Below are 14,357 nucleotides of genomic sequence, written 5' to 3'. Positions count from 1 at the left end.
CTTCATTTGAGTCCACTCAGCCTCGTCTCCGCTCGCAAGGTCAACATCGAAACAAATCTTGCGCCTCCCTATACCTAGCTTCATCGTTTTAAGAAAACAATAGCGAGATATTGCTAAAAGCAAAGCCCTCATCTGGAGAAATTCCGCCAGCGGCACTACGAGCAGCATTAAGGGTGGGGAGCGGTTTGGCAATAGCTTCAAAATCGGCGGTGCTGGTACTAGTGAGTATAGTTAAGAGCAACAGTTTGTGTTTTAGCACGAAACGCAACTATTGTTGTATGCCTGTCCTTTGATGTACTACGAAGTAATACCTACTTACGCCTACTCAAGTGCTTACTTGTACAGTACAAGTACTGTACACACGGAGCACGGGGTAGAATAGGAGGGCATCCATTGCCTACTTGACTGACGCGTCGACCCTCCTACGCCGTCCACTGAAGGCATGGCCCCGATCTACTTTAGTGTTAAAAAGCGTGTCATAAAAATGCAAGGCTTGCTTGATCAGTAGACCGCATAATAGGCAGTTCTCCTGTATGGGTACGGAGCATAACAGCAGCTACGCAATTACTGCAAGTACAGCATTGTTTAGATTCACGAGTCAGGTCGCGCCATTCTGTTCAGCACTTATTACTTACACCTAGTTGTACAAGTGCAGCACTTGTACTTATATCAATGCATCCCTGCAATCAGTTAACAGTTCTGAAACAGTTCCGACCCTCACCAATGGCTCAGTTCGTTCTGCGCGTATGATATCTTGACCTTGTCAACGATGCTGTTCCTTTATTCCAAATCAGTCTTTGCCATTGCAGTCAGCCTTTGCGTTACAATCTTTATCATACTCTCATTACATCCTGAACGCAAAAATTTCGTATTCTTGCTTCTCGGCCAGGATAATATCTCGCATGCCGTCCAGGATAATATCTCGCATGCCGTCCAGGACGACATCTCGCATGCTGGTCAGAACGACGTCTCACACGCCGGTCGGGACGGTATCCCCAACCTGGTACATTTCGTCTACGTACTCAAAGACCCCAAGGCCGATTTCGGCTTTCAGTTTAGTGATTATTTGTCCATATTTGCCGCCAAGCACTATTGGGCGCCTCAGAAGATTTATTTGCACACCAATGCGTTGGATGGTTCCATTACACGCGCAAGAAACGGCCAGGCAGGTAAATGGAGCCAGCTGATATTCCGCATTCCTGGGGTCGTCGTGAATATTGTTGAAGCTCCAACCCGCACGAATACCGGCACCGAGATCATTCACATGGCGCATCGATCGGATTTCGTAAGGGTCAAGGCAGTACGTGACTTTGGGGGTGTGTATATCGACTTCGACGCTCACCCCCTGCGAGATATCAAGGTATTGCGCGAGAGCGGCTTCCGTGCTATTGGAGGCAGGCAAAAGGATGGCGATGTAATGAGTGGCACTTTTATGTCGGCAAAAGGCGGCAAGATGATCGAGCAATGGACCGAGCAAATGCACCCGGCATTCGACGGAAAATGGGCAACCCATAGCAACCAGGTCATTACCAAGATTGGGGAAAAACTCATTGCCGAACCTGGAGAAATGCTGATCATGGAGCGAGCGGCCTTTGGACCTCTCAGTTGGGAAGACAATGACGTCGCCAAATTATACGATGTCCACAACGATATCACGTCGGCCATCGAAAATCTCACCCAGGGCGATCCGCTACCAGTCGTGGATAACAACCGCCCGACCTGGGCCCGAGATTGGTCCAGTAGCTATATTCTACACGCATTTAAAGGTTCAAAGAAAGTATACAACATCAAGGGTCACAAAGGGATTACGCCACGATATATACTAGAAAGACAGAGTAACTTTGCGCGCGCAGTATATCCTATTGCAAATGTAATGTATGAAAGAGGACTGATCAGTTTGAACGATACCAACACCGGGAAATGAGGAGTAGAGAACTCTGGGTTAAAAACGAGGCGCAACGGTTGCTGGAATTGCTGTGTACCAATAGACTAAGTTTGGATAGCATACCTACCAGTGATAGCTAGAAGCATATACAAGTAAGTAAACTTATAGCGGATACACTTACAGCCACTTTAGCAATAAGGATTTCAACCAGTCTGATCAACGCTCCTGAAAGTGAATATCTTGTATGAGGACCACCTTTCCGGTGCAGGTGTCCGTCCTCTGACGGCACTGTCAAAAAACCCATCAGGTGCGGTTTATGGCGATGCCCGAGTTACGATAACCCGGCTGCCATTGCCGAATGCCAAGCTACATACAATAAAACAAGCTTCGTGGAATGTGCTCTTGCATCTGTAAAAAGAAGACCTTTGAGAATATCATAGTTGTTGAAAAATTGAGCGAGGCCGAAGAAGTTATAATCGGTAGGGCCTGCGACGAGCCCGTGTGCTAAGCAATAAGGGTCATAAATAACGCTGGCTGCGGTCTCCCAGTTAATCAGTAGGGTTGCGCCTACAGCTTCCATTGCCGCCCGCAAATTGAACTGCGTACAAAAATTCGCATGACCTAATTTCCTTGCTGAGCGTTGCGAAAGAAACCCATGATTTTTTAATACTTTCAATACTTTAAGGAAACGACTTGCCGCATCTCGGATCTTTTTAATACTTTTAATACTTTAAGGAAACGACTTGCCGCATTTTGGATCTTTTTAATACTTTTAATACTTTAAGGAAACGACTTGCCGCATCTCGGATCTTTTTAAATACTTTCAATACTTTAAGGAAACGACTTGCCGCACCTCGGATCTTTTTAATACTTTCAATACTTTTAATACTTCAAGGAAACGACTTGCCGCATCTCGGATTTTTTAATACTTTCAATACTTTAAGGAAACGACTTGCCACATCTCGGATCTTTTTAATACTTTCAATACTTCAAGGGCACGACTTGCTGCATCTCGGATCTTTTTAATACTTTCAATACTTCAAGGAAACGACTTGCGGCATCTCGGATCAGTCATCCCCAAGTGTTGCTCATAACTTTGACTTTCTAAGCTTGCGAGTTGAGATTGGGAAATACTCGCCTTATGGGGATCTCTTTGCCTTATTTACAGTGAACAGGACTGTGAAGTCTGCAAATTTTTAACGCCTCCAGTCCCGGGGGTTTAAAGCCTTATTCAATCCTCAACTCGGGCGGCAAAACCTTTGAACAATTTGAGACGCAATTTAAGGTCCAACCATTTTGCTTGAGCATACGGAGTAAACTTTGCTTGACGTGTTATAGCTTCGCTGCACATTACGGCTGGCAACTACCGGAGATGATTACTGTATGTACACCGCCGGTGTTACCGGACAATTACCTCTGTGGATGGAAGTGAGCGATTCCAACAAGCCAAGTTGTGAGGCCTTCATGCCCAGTTACACCTGGCTCTAATGAGAGAGGTGAATCTTGCATATGAAACACGTCACGAATACGTGATGTAAATTGGAAATTAAGTCGTTACAATATGTAGGCTCTTAACTCCGCACTTAGTGTGGCGTCACATTTTTAAGTGAGACATAAGTAATAATGTGAACATTGCAGTAATAGCTGTGAAAGTTGGCTAATACGGTAAAGCTCAGTTGACCACCAAATCCATATCAGCCCTTCAGTATGAATGCAGAAACAGTCTCATAGTTGTGATCCTACGGTCCGCAACTTGCAATGACACGCAGAGACGAGTGTGAATGCAGAAACAGTCGCATCGTTGTGATCCTACGGTCGGCAACTTGCAATGGCACGCAGAGACGAGTCACGAATCGCTATTTTAGTGTGCACCGCGCTCGGCGCTAGGTTTTTAGATTTGGTCTCCTATCCAGAACGCGTCATGCTACGATTCGAGAAATGAAATAAAAATAGTAACAGTGCAATAAAAATCCCATTCAAGTACAGAGGGGGCACTCATCTCCTGAGTGGGGGATTGTCTTCAGATTCAAGACGTCTCCCTGATAACTGGAAGCAAGACGCGATCAGCGACATAGCGCCTGGTCATGAGAATGGATTTCATTCATACATATCGTACCTGTACTTGCATTTACATGATCAGGGGTTTGTTTCACGAGTAATTGCTGTGAATGCACTCCTGTACGGGCGTTAAAGGTGCCTAGTGGACCATGCTATTCACGACAAATGCCCTATGACAGTGGCGTAGATTGCCGTGTTGCAAATTGCGTGAAAGATACCAAACTCAGAACTGACACGCTATGCCTGAGACGTTGATGAGCTCCAGAGCGTCGTCCCCGTTACAACCAACAGCCCCGAGGTTGGGCAAGGGCAAAGAGTCAATGCATGGCGTGTACAATTGCATCGGCTCGGGGATACTCCTGCAAACAGCCTGAAAGTGCTATTACTCGCGCATGGGAGACATCGGTCGCAACGGGTTGTGTGAAGAACAAGATGTCATGCATAGTGTTGAGTCTCAGATCAAACGGAACTCCCTCGCAGTGCTGCGTTACCAGTTTTCATAACCTGAGTTCTCATGTGGAAAACAAATATATATAAGTATCCGAATGCATCGGCAACAATTATCTGAACAAATCTAAAACCACCACAATCATTACTACCACTATCATTACTCCCTCTGTCAATACACCGCTGTCATTACCGCCAACGAATACCGCTCTCTACACTACCATCGTCCACCATGAAGTTCACATCCGCGATTACCTTTGCTACCGTCGCCTCCGCCGGCGTTGTCAAGAATGCGTCCCCACTATCTCCTCTTGTCGATGCCGTAGACAAGCTGGATGATAGCGTTAGGATCTTCGCCAAGAACCCACCGAAAGTCTTCACTCCCTTTTTCAACAACGCACTCGGTGAAGGCTTCGATCCGGTTTTCGGTGCCCTGAGACAGGCCGGGGACGATTTCAAAGACTCCTCGGCTCAACTCTCCAAACAGGAAGCCGAAGCGCTTCTAGAGCTTTTCAAGAACGTCGAGAAGGAGGGAAAGCCTGTTCTGACTGCCTTTACCGATACAAGGGATGCCATCATCAAAGCGGGTGCCTGTGCCTACGCTCGGCTTTACCTTTCGATGATCGACAACGAATTCCAATCAGTCACAAAGACTGTTACTGCTAGGGTGTCTGCGGATTACCAGCACAACATTCAAGAGCACGCCGGCCAATTTTCGGGCCTGCTTCGCAAGTCGGCAGATCTGTTTCCAGTTGACCAATGCGGTAAAATGAAGTCATACCTACCCGAGATGGAATAGTTATTGCACACAACGAGAATTGAGTTTGATGATTCTCCCGCAGTTTCATCTACTGCTTTCATACTATGGATTGTGTCTTCCTGGGAAGGGCGGGGGGTACGAATACCACCAGTCTAGTGCTTGTAAATTGCATAAGGAGATGATTAAAGCTCTTGTTTGTAGCGGGTGTGTAAGCTACGTAAAACTATAGTTCCTGTAACGGTTGTAGCACAAGTAAATCTAAGAACTTCACTTGGTGTATTACTGTTCAACTCTGTCTGCTGTGAAAAATTAAGCAGGCTCTTGGCATCGAGGTATAACAGAAAAAAAGCATGGACGGCCCACTACAGTACTTATCCCAATAAGCCGGCTTTATTGTATCGTACGTTTTATTGTTTTGGCTTCAACGCACTGCAAGCCTTGGTTTACCAACATGAGGGTTAGCATGCATTGATTATGACTTCGAGTCGCTGCTCATAGCCAAGAAGACAACATTGGGCTGATACCAGTGTGCAAGAGTAAAAGCGGCGTTGTTACAAACCACATGAATTCAACAAGGTTGCCTCTGCCAATCAGCCATGATTGCGAATGCCTGACGATATATCGGCCACTAGGATTAGGGGCATTATGATCAAGGGCTTCAAAACGAGTCGCCCAGCCAGCCATTCGAGATAAGTTGGCGGCTCGAAGCAAACAAACAAGCATCCGAGCAGGCCGTTATATATACAGATGTTGACCTGGCAAGAACAATATAGCCTACCCAGTGAGATGAACGAATTGTACTTTGTACGTATGCAAGTACAGTATACCGCTCGAGTTCTGCCTTGTTATGCTATTTACATGAGTTGAGCAAGCACTAATAACCTAGGTTTACATGTGCTTACAAGCCGGCTTATTGGGATAAGTACTGTAGTGGGCAATCAATCCATGCTTTTTTTTACAATTCCGGTTCTATTACGTCACTCGGCGTGTGCCTTATGCATTTCTCTCGTCGCGACGTGCTGTCCCATACCCACGACACGACGACGCGACACGACGACGCGACACGACGACGTGACAACACGACCTCCTCAAGCATGGCTCTGAGCAAGGACCAGATCAAGATTGTCGCAGAGAACCCACTCGATGAGGCATTTGCTACTGTTTGCATTAAACTGCGCGATTGCACCGATGAGCTGCAAGTTGGTCTGGTTGCTAGCCTTCTGGGAGCGCTCCTCAACTCTTCCGCAGCATACTTCCTACCTACACCAGACAGAAGCGGCAACATTGCGGGAAAGTTATTCGCCATACAGCAGTCTGTCCGCGGAGGCTCAATTTGTCTAGAAAATTTCAGGCCACTTATTGACGTTGCCATCGCAAAATCTTCCGATGCCGATATCTGGGAGGCTGCCCTTTATCTCCTGGACACTCTTGGCCCTCCTCCTCTGTCTAGCATCACCCCGACCTTCAAAGGAACGCCAGTCAAGTCCAGGTCGAGTCGACTTGCCGATAGCGAGACGCGTGAGATTATTGGGCGAGAGCTCTTCTACGAGATAAAAGATTGTACCTTCCGCAATGTTGGGGGTTTCTGTGACAAGTATTTTGATACCAAGACCTGGTGTAAACAACAGAAAAAGATGCTCAAGGGGATGATGGAAATGCATAACGGCAAGAAATGGACGGAATTTCCGGCCAGCCCTGATGAAAAACCGGTCTGGGACTGGCTTCGATTAGTAGAGGAGCGAAACCTAGCCGACGCACCATACAAGCTCCAAACTACCAAAACCGCCAACCAGTTCAAGGAGCAAAGGGGCCGAATGGATCTCTTCTTTCGGATAACAAGTAAAGGAGCAAGCGCAACCTTTGAGTTCAAGCAGGTCCTTGTTGTTGGAGAGCAAAAGAAGTCATATAACGAGGGCCGATTAAAGGCAGATCTCCTACACCTTACGCGCTATATCCGAGGGATCTTTATCGACCAACCCACACGCCGATTTGTCCATGGGTTTACCCTCTGCGCTTCTACAATGGAGCTTTGGGTCTTTGATCGGTCGGGGCCTTACAGCTCGGGACCATTCGATATTCACGATAAGCCGGAAATATTTGCGCGGGCTATTGTTGGGTATGCTACAATGGACGATAATGCTATGGGCTTGGACACATTTATTAAGCGGGAGGATAGATATCGTCATGTTATACTGGACGATACAGGGAGTAGCAGCAACGAAATGAGGATCAGGCTAGGGATGCCAATAGTCAGACAGAAGGCCATCGTCTGTCGCGGAACAACATGCTGCGAGGCCGAAAATAGTAGTGTTGCAAAGTTCTCTTGGGCTTCAGACAAGCGAAAGCTTGAGATTCACCAGCTCAAACTGGCAGCAGAAAGGGGCGTTCGGGGGGTAGCAAGAGCAGTGGCCTATCGTCGCATTACTACTATTGCTGAAATGCGCATGGGGCTACAGTTTCCGGAACGTCACCAGTTCCGGAATGAAGAAGTCTGCTTTAACGATTCGCCATCGGTTACACCAAGCGCAAAGACATCGAGCAACAAGAGCAACAAGCGTGAATCATCATTCGATAATACCTCTGATGCGTCTGGACCTAAGCGGCTGCGGAAGAATCGTCTCTCAAAGCTGCCCGCGAATTTAAGCAAGCAGCTGTCCATAACCAAGACTACGCCTAGCTTATATGCGTGTGGTGAGGGCCCATGGGAGAATAGGATCTACTCATGCCTCGTCATTTCACCAGCTGGCCGTTATATCAGCAACTTTACAACAATCAGGGAACTACTGGAGTCAATGCGAGATGCCATCAAAGCACATCAACCCCTGTATATGGCCGGTAATATTCTCCACCGGGATGTCTCTTCCAATAATATTATTATTACAGAGTCCAAGACTGCAGATGGCTTTTGCGGTATGCTTATTGACCTTGATCTAGCCGAGGTAAGAGATGGTAGCCCGAGCGGAGCGCGGCACCGGACGGGCACGATGCAATTCATGGCAGTCGAGGTGCTCCGCAAGACAGATCATACCTACCGCCATGACCTCGAGTCATTCTTTTACGTCCTGCTTTGGATGTGTGCGCGCGAATCATGGACCAAAAACAACTTCAGCCGCGGAGACAAACCTTCCAAGAGTCGGCTCCGTAAGTGGCAAGTCGGGAGCTTTGACGATATTGCCGACGCCAAATCGTATCACATGAGCATCAACGGCCTCGAAACGATTATGGGCGAGTTTCCAGAAGCTTTCGACATTGTCAAGCCGCTATGCCTCCGGATCAGGAAGATTCTCTTCCCCTTGGACAAGGATGAAAGGGTGAGCTTCGGAACCCCCCCGGGAGACCCAGACCAACTTTACAGGCCCATGATAGAAGCATATGACGAGGCTATTGGAGGTCTGTAAGAATTGTTGGTATTATGAGTAGGGATATACGGTCTCCCACCGAAAACATGGCGCTCTCATTTAGTGACCGGATTCGGACCGTTTACGACTTTATTCCGCTCCCCGCTTGGTTTCTTCAAAGGCCTACATCATGATGCAGTACATGTCGTGATGGCGGAGTAATGGGGTTCCTGCATGATTCGAAGGTGAAGTTGGCGAATCAGCCATGTCTAATATCCTACGAAAATGCCCGTAGTTCAAGTGTAAGGCCATTATCATCCGCGTGCCAATGGAGCTGAAGTCACAACGATGCACCATTGGCCGGAATGTCCGGGATACTTTGATGAAACGGTTTTCTGGTCCATCTAGCCATGTCACGAAGGCTGGATGAAAATGATTGAATATACTCCAGACGTTGGATCGCACAACTGGGACGGATTACGGAGCATTGGGGTCTCAAATGCTACAAACCAGGGCCCCCTACGTGTCAAAGCAGCCGCAATGTTCCAAGCTCTCGAGGCTGGGGAGCGACCGATGGAATTGCTCCGGATTCCTGATTCCTGATTCCATCGTGGAGCCCGACTCGTGACGGCGATCTTGCCCTGGAGGTCTGGCAGCTAGCAGTCTGGTTACTGGTTGTGGCAATAGGGGTTGTGGCAATAGGAATGGAGGCAATGACTTTCTCGGTTTCCCCCTTTCCTGCACCATGATCAATTATAAACGTTTCAAGAGATTCGCCTCCTTCCAGACCAGCTCCTACGTATGCCTACCCCAGATGATTCTTCCCTTAGCCTTGCCTGTTATTAATTTAATTACTTGAATGTGGAGAATTATGACGCGTTCGCCGACTCTGGTGGGCTTCTTGGAAAAACATGACTCGTTCAGGGCATCTCCTAGCACAAAGTTTGCACAATGGCAATCGATAATGGGATGGCTGTAGTAATTTGCGAGCAGAAGAATTTTCTGATGCCTTGAACTTCTCTTTGCTCCATCCACACTCTTCTTCGAACTATTTTCTTGTTCTTGCCTAATCCTTGCTTGTTGCGTCGGCACTTGAGCATTGGGCTCGTCGTCATCGGCTCAACAATACACACACCGGACCTCGCAACATTGCCCACCTTATCAAACCGCGAACTCTTTACCCCTTTATCACAGGACAGAGTATTCTAAACTACTGGGCATCGACGGGGCAACCGGCCCTTCAAGGTCAACGCCGCATGGCCGCAGGACAGAGCGCAATAATAGGCGCGATAAGCTCGACGGAACGGCGGTCCGCCTTTACCATACGCTCGCTCACAGTTGCCCTATTTGCAACTACTGTCTTTGCCCTCAAACCCGCGATTACTTCACTCCCATCAAATGCAACGCCATGTTTGCATGCGTACGGAATACAACATGCCTGTAAATACCAGGAGGGTGCCAAGTATTACCGATGCATATGCGGCTACAGTAACGACCAGTTCCTTCAAGACTTTGCCGGATGCCTAGGCAGGACAGACCAAGTTGATGTGCCAGATTCTTACCAGTACTTATCAGAGATATGCGACGCGTCCAAAGTACCAGTCAAGATAAGTCGAGAGAGTTTCTTCGAAGCCGCAGGTGTTGTAGATCCAGACGCAGGCCTGGACACGGAACCCAAGCCGGATGGCATTTCGACAGGCGCCCAGGCTGGCATTGCCATTGGCATAATAGTCGCCGTCGCCGCGGCCCTCGGTGGCCTGATTTGTTTCTTCTGCCGTTACAAGGGACGAAAAATAAAAACGGCTGTCGAGGTCAAGTCCTGCAGCTTTCAGGAACTATCTTCCTCAACTACTACCCTGCCGCGCACGTTGCCGACACCGGCCGAGCTGTCATCGCCGCCTCTGTCGACACTGCCTCAACCTTTGCCAGCGGAGCTTTCAGCATTGGCTCCTCCGCCGCCCGAATACACTCCCAGTTCGGCCAGTGTTGACGATTCTCTGCAGACACAGTCCCAGACAGTCCCGCCGCAAACGCCCTTGGCTTGGACGTATTTGGAATCTGCAATGGGACCCCAAACGATGGCCGGCCATGGCTCGCCGTTGGACGAGAAAACGACACCACCAGGCACTCAGGATAGAACTCCGTCGTACGAACTGGAAGATACTAGTCCTACAACGCCCGAGCCAGCGGTGCAAAGTGAGAAGAGAATGGAGAAAGTGTAAAGATCTGATGGTGCAACGAAATTGCCGAGATCATAAAGCAGGCTTGATCAAATAATATAATCATGTGTTATCCATATTGATGAGACGAAGCGATATGTTTTGTTTAAGAGATTGGATTCTCTGTAGCACCTCACTCCGAACGGAGGACCAAGCTTGCGTGCATTATTGTTATTCGCGGAGCTGCCTAGGCAGATCGTCCTTTTCGGGACGTAAAATGCGTAGAGATGCTTAAGCAAAGTTGACAAAATGTACCACCCACATTGCCATTCATGGCAGTAGATACCCCATTATTGCAAAAAGGGCAGCTCTGTCCCCTTTCCATCCAACACATCCGAAGCCTGTCGGTGTTCAACTGACATGTCGCGGGTTTTCAACTACCATGGTCGCAGGGTAAGAGTTGCCTATTGGCTATTGATTCCCATAAATTGGCCAGGGGAATACAGGAGAGACTGCAGTTACATCTCGTACCTAGCTGCTCGGATATTCGACAACATAATGGCGAAACTATGTACAAACAACTGGTACTAACAGGCGCCGCTTGGTAATGTCAGAAAAGGCAATATGCGCAACCCATGTTGGGAACGTATGCAAGTAGCACCGGTTCCTGGTTAACTACGCAAGACAGGATCAAAAATTGGATATACTCTAGAATATGGATCAGACAACTGAGACCGAGTTACGGAGCGTGGGCGTATCAGATGCTACAACCCTAAGCCTGCTACGTATTAGAGAAGGCGAAAGGTTCCGAGCTCTCGAGGCAGGGGAGCCACCGATTGAATTGTTAGGATTCCTGATTCGATTGTGGAGATCTAATCGACTCACAATAGCGAATTTACGCCAGAGTTCTAGCAGCTAGCGGTCCGGTCACTGGTTGTGGCTGGCAGCAGGAATGGAGGTCTGATTTGAATGCCTTCGGAACCCTCCTTGCCTCCAAATATTATAGAGGAATTGGTCATGAGATTCGTCTACATCCAAACCAGCTCCCACACATGGCTAATAACGTGATTCTTCCCACTAGCTATGCCTGCCATTTTTCCCCTGATTCCTGACATGTGGGGAATCAAAGCTCGTTCGCGGACTCGGGTGTGCTACTTATAATAGCATGACTAGTTCCGGGCAACTTCTAGCATGAATTAGCATAACGTATATTCGCTAGTGGCAAGGCTTATCATGTACTTACGAGTAGGATGAATTATCGGATGTCTTGTCCTACTCTTCGCTCTGTCCACGTTCTTCTCCCAACCATCTTCTTGCCTCATCCTTGTTTGCTTGTTGTGTCGGCACTTGAGCATTGGACTCGTCATCGGTTCAACACATACATACACTGACTGGACCTTGCAGCGTTGCCAACCCATGTGCTTGTTCTTTCATGGAACTACAAACTCCTTGCATTCTTTCATAGAACGGAATATCCGAAACTGCTAGGAACCGACGAGGCAATCGGCCCTTCGAGGCCAACGCTGTCAAGGCCGTGGAAGTAATAACAATGATAAGCACGACAAGCTCGGCCAAGCGACGGTCCGCCTTCATAATACGTACGCTTACAGTTGCCCTATTTGCAAATACCGTCCTCGCCCTCCAACCCGCCACCAGACTCCCAACAAACGCAACGTCATGTTTCCAGTCACAAGACTGTATGTACATGAATTCGACCGAGTATTACCGGTGCACGTGCGGTTATTATGGCGACCAATTCCTCAAAGGCTTTGCCGAGTGCCTCGGCGCAACAGATCAAGTCGATTTGCCACTTGCTTACCAGTACTTGTCAGATACGTGCGACGAATTTAAAGTACCCGTCAAGATTAGTCGAGATAGTTTCTTCGAAGCCGCAGGTGCCGCGGATCCGGACGCTGACGGCAAGCCGGGAGGCATTTCGACGGGTGCCAAAATTGGCATCGCCATAGGCGCAACAGTCGCAGCCGCCATGGCCCTTGGCAGCCTGATTCTTTTCTTCTACCGTCACAAGGCAAGACGAGAAATGAAAAAGTCCATCGAGCCCAAGGACTGGAGATATGAGGAAATCTCCCCCTTGGCCACAGCCCTGCGGCGTACATTGCCGATGCCGGCCGAGCCATCATTGCCTCCGCGGTCGATGCTGCCTCGACCTTTGCCAGCGGAACTTGCAGCGTCGGTTCCTCCGCCGCCCGAATACACTCCAAGTCCGGTCAGTAGTATCGATACTCTACAGATGCCGTCCCGGATAGCCTTGCCGCAAACGCGCCTGGCTTGGACGTATATGGAATCTGCCATAGGACCCCAAACTGCCATAGGACCCCAAACGATGCCCAGCTATACGCCGCCGTTGGGCGAGAAAGCGACATTGCGAGGCACCCGGAATGGATATCGGTCGTACGAACTGGAAGATACCAGCATTACGACGCCCGAGCCGGCGATGCAAAGTAGTGAGAGGATAGCGGAAGTGGCAAATTTTATTTAGATCCGATGGTGTAGCGAGACTGCTGAGAGCATAAAGCTGCCTTGAACAACCATTAACATTATGTACGGTGGGAGATGGCTTCTGTGGTACCATTATTGACGTTTGTCGAGCTCAAGCAAGAGATGGTGGCCTGAGCCGAGCGCGGCACCAGACGGGTGCAATGCAATAAACTCATGGCATTCAAGGTGCTCCGCAAGACCGATCATACCTACCGCCACGATCTTGCGTCTCTTTCCATGTCCTGCTTTGGATGTGTGCGCTCGAGTCGTGGACTTAGCCGCGGGATTAAAACTTCCTGGAGTCGACCCATGTGTAGGAAATCAGGAGCTTCAACGATGTTGCAACCGCCAAAAATAACATGAGTCTTTATGTTTTCAAAATTTTGAGTCAAGTCCCAGAAGCTTTCGATATTATCAGGCCGCTATACTTCCGGGTCAAGAAGGTCAAGAAGGTTCAGTCCAAAGCAAAGGATAGGTATTGTAACGCCCCCTGGAGACCCAGACGAACTTGACAGACTGATTCTGAAGATATGATGCTGTTGATATCTTGGGTAGGTATAGAATGTCTCTCCCACCGAGATATTTGCGTACCCACCCATTTCGTGGTAGAACTTGGACTGCTCATGATTCATGCCGTTCCCCGCCCTCCTTGAAGGATTCGATGGCAATTATACTACAGTACAGATATAGTGTTATCACATGATTCGAATAATAAGGGTAGCAAATCAATGACGTCTCAAATCAAAAAAAGCCTCCAACAAACTTCAAAAAACGTGGTCTTGAGAGCCTATTACAGCATTGCCCTGTTATGAAGAATGCCGTTCTGTGATGCCCCCGAGGAATTTCTATTTCGGATGGCCTCTTCCAGATGCCCTCCTCAATACGGTTGCCCTTCCCAAGCCTCCGACAGATCGAGTGCATGCTTCTTTCAAGGCGGTGGGACAATACCTGAAGGATTTGCGAAATGTCTAATGCAATAACACCAATGCACCTTTTCGAAATACTTCCAACACAATAGTCATAGCCCGTGCTCAGCCCATTCGGAAGTGACCAGGTTCATAGTCCTTTCATTACATCTGTTTTGGAGCATGATTCCATGTGGATGGGAAACACAACCGAAGCCTGTGGGTGTTTAACTGGCATGTCACGGGTGTTCAACTACCATGTCATGTTCAACTACCATGTCACGGGTGTTCAACTACCGTGTTGCC

General features: G+C 48.4%; 5 protein-coding genes across 5 annotated transcripts; all 5 read left to right on the top strand.

The window, feature by feature from the left end:
* Nucleotides 1-723: 723 nt before the first annotated feature.
* On the top strand, nt 724-1,924 carry DCS_05859 (glycosyl transferase; the record flags this gene model as incomplete). The annotated part of the gene is made up of 2 exons (XM_040803160.1): nt 724-744; nt 890-1,924. The coding sequence occupies 2 exons, from the start codon at nt 724-726 to the stop codon at nt 1,922-1,924; spliced, it is 1,056 nt and encodes a 351-aa protein (XP_040658193.1).
* Nucleotides 1,925-4,622: 2,698 nt separating this feature from the next.
* DCS_05858 (uncharacterized protein) lies at nt 4,623-5,189 on the top strand (the record flags this gene model as incomplete). Its single annotated transcript, XM_040803159.1, has 1 exon — nt 4,623-5,189. The coding sequence occupies one exon, from the start codon at nt 4,623-4,625 to the stop codon at nt 5,187-5,189; it is 567 nt and encodes a 188-aa protein (XP_040658192.1).
* Nucleotides 5,190-6,145: 956 nt separating this feature from the next.
* DCS_05857 (serine/threonine-protein kinase Sgk2) lies at nt 6,146-8,548 on the top strand (the record flags this gene model as incomplete). The annotated part of the gene is made up of 1 exon (XM_040803158.1): nt 6,146-8,548. The coding sequence occupies one exon, from the start codon at nt 6,146-6,148 to the stop codon at nt 8,546-8,548; it is 2,403 nt and encodes an 800-aa protein (XP_040658191.1).
* A 1,374-nt stretch (nt 8,549-9,922) lies between these two features.
* Nucleotides 9,923-10,710, top strand: DCS_05856 (uncharacterized protein; the record flags this gene model as incomplete). The annotated part of the gene is made up of 2 exons (XM_040803157.1): nt 9,923-9,928; nt 9,988-10,710. The coding sequence occupies 2 exons, from the start codon at nt 9,923-9,925 to the stop codon at nt 10,708-10,710; spliced, it is 729 nt and encodes a 242-aa protein (XP_040658190.1).
* Nucleotides 10,711-12,196: 1,486 nt separating this feature from the next.
* On the top strand, nt 12,197-13,147 carry DCS_05855 (uncharacterized protein; the record flags this gene model as incomplete). Its single annotated transcript, XM_040803156.1, has 1 exon — nt 12,197-13,147. The coding sequence occupies one exon, from the start codon at nt 12,197-12,199 to the stop codon at nt 13,145-13,147; it is 951 nt and encodes a 316-aa protein (XP_040658189.1).
* Nucleotides 13,148-14,357: the final 1,210 nt, after the last annotated feature.

This window comes from Drechmeria coniospora, chromosome 02, assembly GCF_001625195.1.
Source record: "Drechmeria coniospora strain ARSEF 6962 chromosome 02, whole genome shotgun sequence".
Classification (NCBI taxonomy): domain Eukaryota; kingdom Fungi; phylum Ascomycota; class Sordariomycetes; order Hypocreales; family Ophiocordycipitaceae; genus Drechmeria; species Drechmeria coniospora.
The sequence above is the reverse complement of the archived record's forward strand: the minus strand, read 5'-3'. Positions and strand labels throughout refer to the sequence as shown.